This window comes from Puccinia triticina, chromosome 14A (genome assembly GCF_026914185.1).
Source record: "Puccinia triticina chromosome 14A, complete sequence".
Classification (NCBI taxonomy): domain Eukaryota; kingdom Fungi; phylum Basidiomycota; class Pucciniomycetes; order Pucciniales; family Pucciniaceae; genus Puccinia; species Puccinia triticina.
The window spans coordinates 4,386,415-4,389,165 of NC_070571.1; the positions used below are offsets into that span (position 1 = coordinate 4,386,415).

The 2,751-nt window shown below is 46.9% G+C and overlaps 1 protein-coding gene across 1 annotated transcript; it reads right to left on the minus strand.

Moving 5' to 3' along the window:
* Window positions 1–462: 462 nt before the first annotated feature.
* PtA15_14A394 (uncharacterized protein) lies at window positions 463–2,248 on the minus strand (the record flags this gene model as incomplete). The annotated part of the gene is made up of 2 exons (XM_053163105.1): window positions 463–856; window positions 2,157–2,248. The coding sequence occupies 2 exons, from the start codon at window positions 2,246–2,248 to the stop codon at window positions 463–465; spliced, it is 486 nt and encodes a 161-aa protein (XP_053027065.1).
* Between the last annotated feature and the right edge of the window lie 503 nt (window positions 2,249–2,751).

Genomic DNA, 2,751 nt, shown 5'->3' on the forward strand with positions numbered 1-2,751 from the left:
GCGATTGGTAAGCTGGGTCTTGTCATCTGCTTAGTTTGAGGTCTGATGGTCAAAGCGCGTAACTGAGTGCAATCGAAGAGAAGACTTCAACAACAATATTAAAATTAGCGTGGCTATATTATCCAGTAGCAAGTTTATTGATCAGCTTAGGGACGGGAATCTTTGAATCTGAAGTATTCAGCTGGCAACTTGATCGACTGCTTCTTGCAAGTTAGGTTATTTGGAAGGGTTAAGGGAGACGTGGCGAGTACTATGTACGTAATCAGGTTGTTGAATAAATCAAATGCATTTCATCTACTGCAATTGAGGTCAACAGGCCGAGTGAAGCACATGTGGTTTGCGAAATCAAGACATTGTTGTATTCATGAACGGATAGGAACGTTGACAAGATCTATTTACAGTAAAGAGAAAGGAAACGTGGAGATGAGGTGGAGCGCGCGTGAACATTGAGGTTGCTTTGGGTCATGAGGAAAGATTGGCTTGGACAGTAGAAGAGATAGCTGTTACTTGAGATGTTCCTGAAGGTTGGAGGCTCATAGTACAAATGCGTTGGTGAGGGGATTTCAGGTTCTCTTCATTCGCTTTGCTGTGTCGCGAAGGATATCCTTGCGTGGTTGGCTGGTGATCAAGACTTGGTTGAATATCATCATTGCGGTCGTTGGTTGGGCTATTGCCTTCATTGGATTTGTCGTCTGAGTAGTCAACTTGTCTTTCCTTGCCTTTTTTTGAAGGCGGCAGCGCCGTTTGTGGTGGGGATCCTTTATGAGATGGTTGAGATTTTTGTGATGGTGATTGTGAGGTTGATGGCGGGGACTCGTGGGTAATGTTCTCGGGTTTCTTTGGTGAAAAAGTTGTACTAAATGAAAGGTATCAGCACCGCCGAAAAGGGGAAATTGATTAAAAATTGTCAACTGACAGCTTACAACCCTGTGACGGGCCTCCCTTGTTCGGGGAACTTGACGTGGATATGGATCGGCCAAGCTGATGACCAGACGTTACGCTGACGGATGATACCTAAAAAAAAAACGGGTCAGAATGTGACCAGAGTTAATAAGAATATTGTGAATCTTACAAGTACGACGGCCGTGCTCTCGTCCATGTCAAAATCGACAAGCCGGCCAATGATATGGACCTCCTGTCCGACTTGATAGAGAGTGTGGGTTTTGACCATATTTTGGTTCCTGGGATGATGTATTTGACGTTGAAGCGCTGGTGGCATCGCTCCTATTGATGGATGATCAAATGGAAATGAGTTAAGGCATAAGGTTGTTGTCTATTCCTCTTTCAACTAACCTTGCTATCCCAGTCGCAATGGGCTACAATGACTTCAAGCCGGGTTGACATATCCGCCCCGTTAGATATTACTTCCCGCCTCCCAGTAATCATTTCAAGGGAATGAATACTTGTTTTATTCGTGAAGTCGGGCCTGTCCGGGTTGGTGGAAGGGATGCGGGTTATGGAGTCTTGATAGTACGTAAATATTGGAGTTGAGCCATCATTGAGGGCAATAATCTTCCCACTCATTTAATAAATATAGCTATTTTCAAGGACGTTATTGATTGCAGTGTTGGTGACAAGTTGTACTTCAAAATCTTCATTCTTCTCGTCGAAGCTACCGCCGGATTGAATGTAGCTTTGGGTTTTGACATAACCATATAGGTTACTGCGCACAGATTTGGCTTGCGACCAAAATTGAAAAAAGCCAATGTTAGTGTTAAATGATAGGAAACAAAATAACAGAGCAAATTACTTCTGCGAGTGGCTCAAAGTGGCCATCGAATGCAACGGGATGGTTAGGTGCTCGGATTTTGCTCATGGTGGAGGAATGGGGCTTGGTTGAAGGGTTGTGAATTTTGATGATGGGTGGCTGCGTTGAACGGTTTTGATATGTGCGGACGGAGGAAAGATATGCGAGGGTGAGTTTTGGGAGGTGCTTTGGGGGTTTGGTTGTGCGATGGTTGTTGATGTGCTTTGTGAGGCTGGACGCGGGGTTTGGGGGTTTGTTTGGGTGGGAGTAGGCTGTGGGAAGCTGAGATCAATGGGGGGGGGGGGGGGGGGGTTTATATCCGGGTTTTGGGCTGGCGTGCGTTTTGGATATTCAATTGTGGTTTGCAGGCTAGGCTGGTCAGTTTGAGCGCGGGGAGAATTGATGTTACTGGGCTGGGCTGGTTGTGAAGGGTTGGCTGAGCGCGGCGGTTCCTGGAAACGCGCCGAAGGAATCAACGAGAATTTCCGGCTGGCGTGACATTTGGGATATTCAATTGTGGTTTGCGGGCTAGGCTGGACCGTTGGAGGGCGGGGGGAGGTGTTGTTATGGGGCTGGGCTGGTTGTGAAGTGTTGGCTTGGCGTGATGTTTGGTGGGAACGCGCCGGAGAAATCAACGGGCTATTTGAGACCCTGCAGAAGGGTTGGGCAATCTTGGTCGTGTTGAGATTTAGGGGTTTACACCTAAATAGAAGGGTTTTGGTGGTTTTGGTTAGCAACATGATAAATCACTGATTATTTATGTAAGAGATAAATGAAAGGGGCGGAAAGGGTCACTTTACCGGACCTAGGCGTAGGTATGATTCAGGGCAAGGATCAGCAAGGGTTTTCTGGGCATGGCGTTTTACACGTGAGGTGAGTTGGCGTGGCAGGTGGAACTGTTTGTCGGATGATCATATCAAGGGAGCGGGAGAAGAAAGAAAGGGCGGTGGTGAAGACAACGGTTAACATGAGTATCATGCGTTGACGACAAAGTGAGGTGAGGG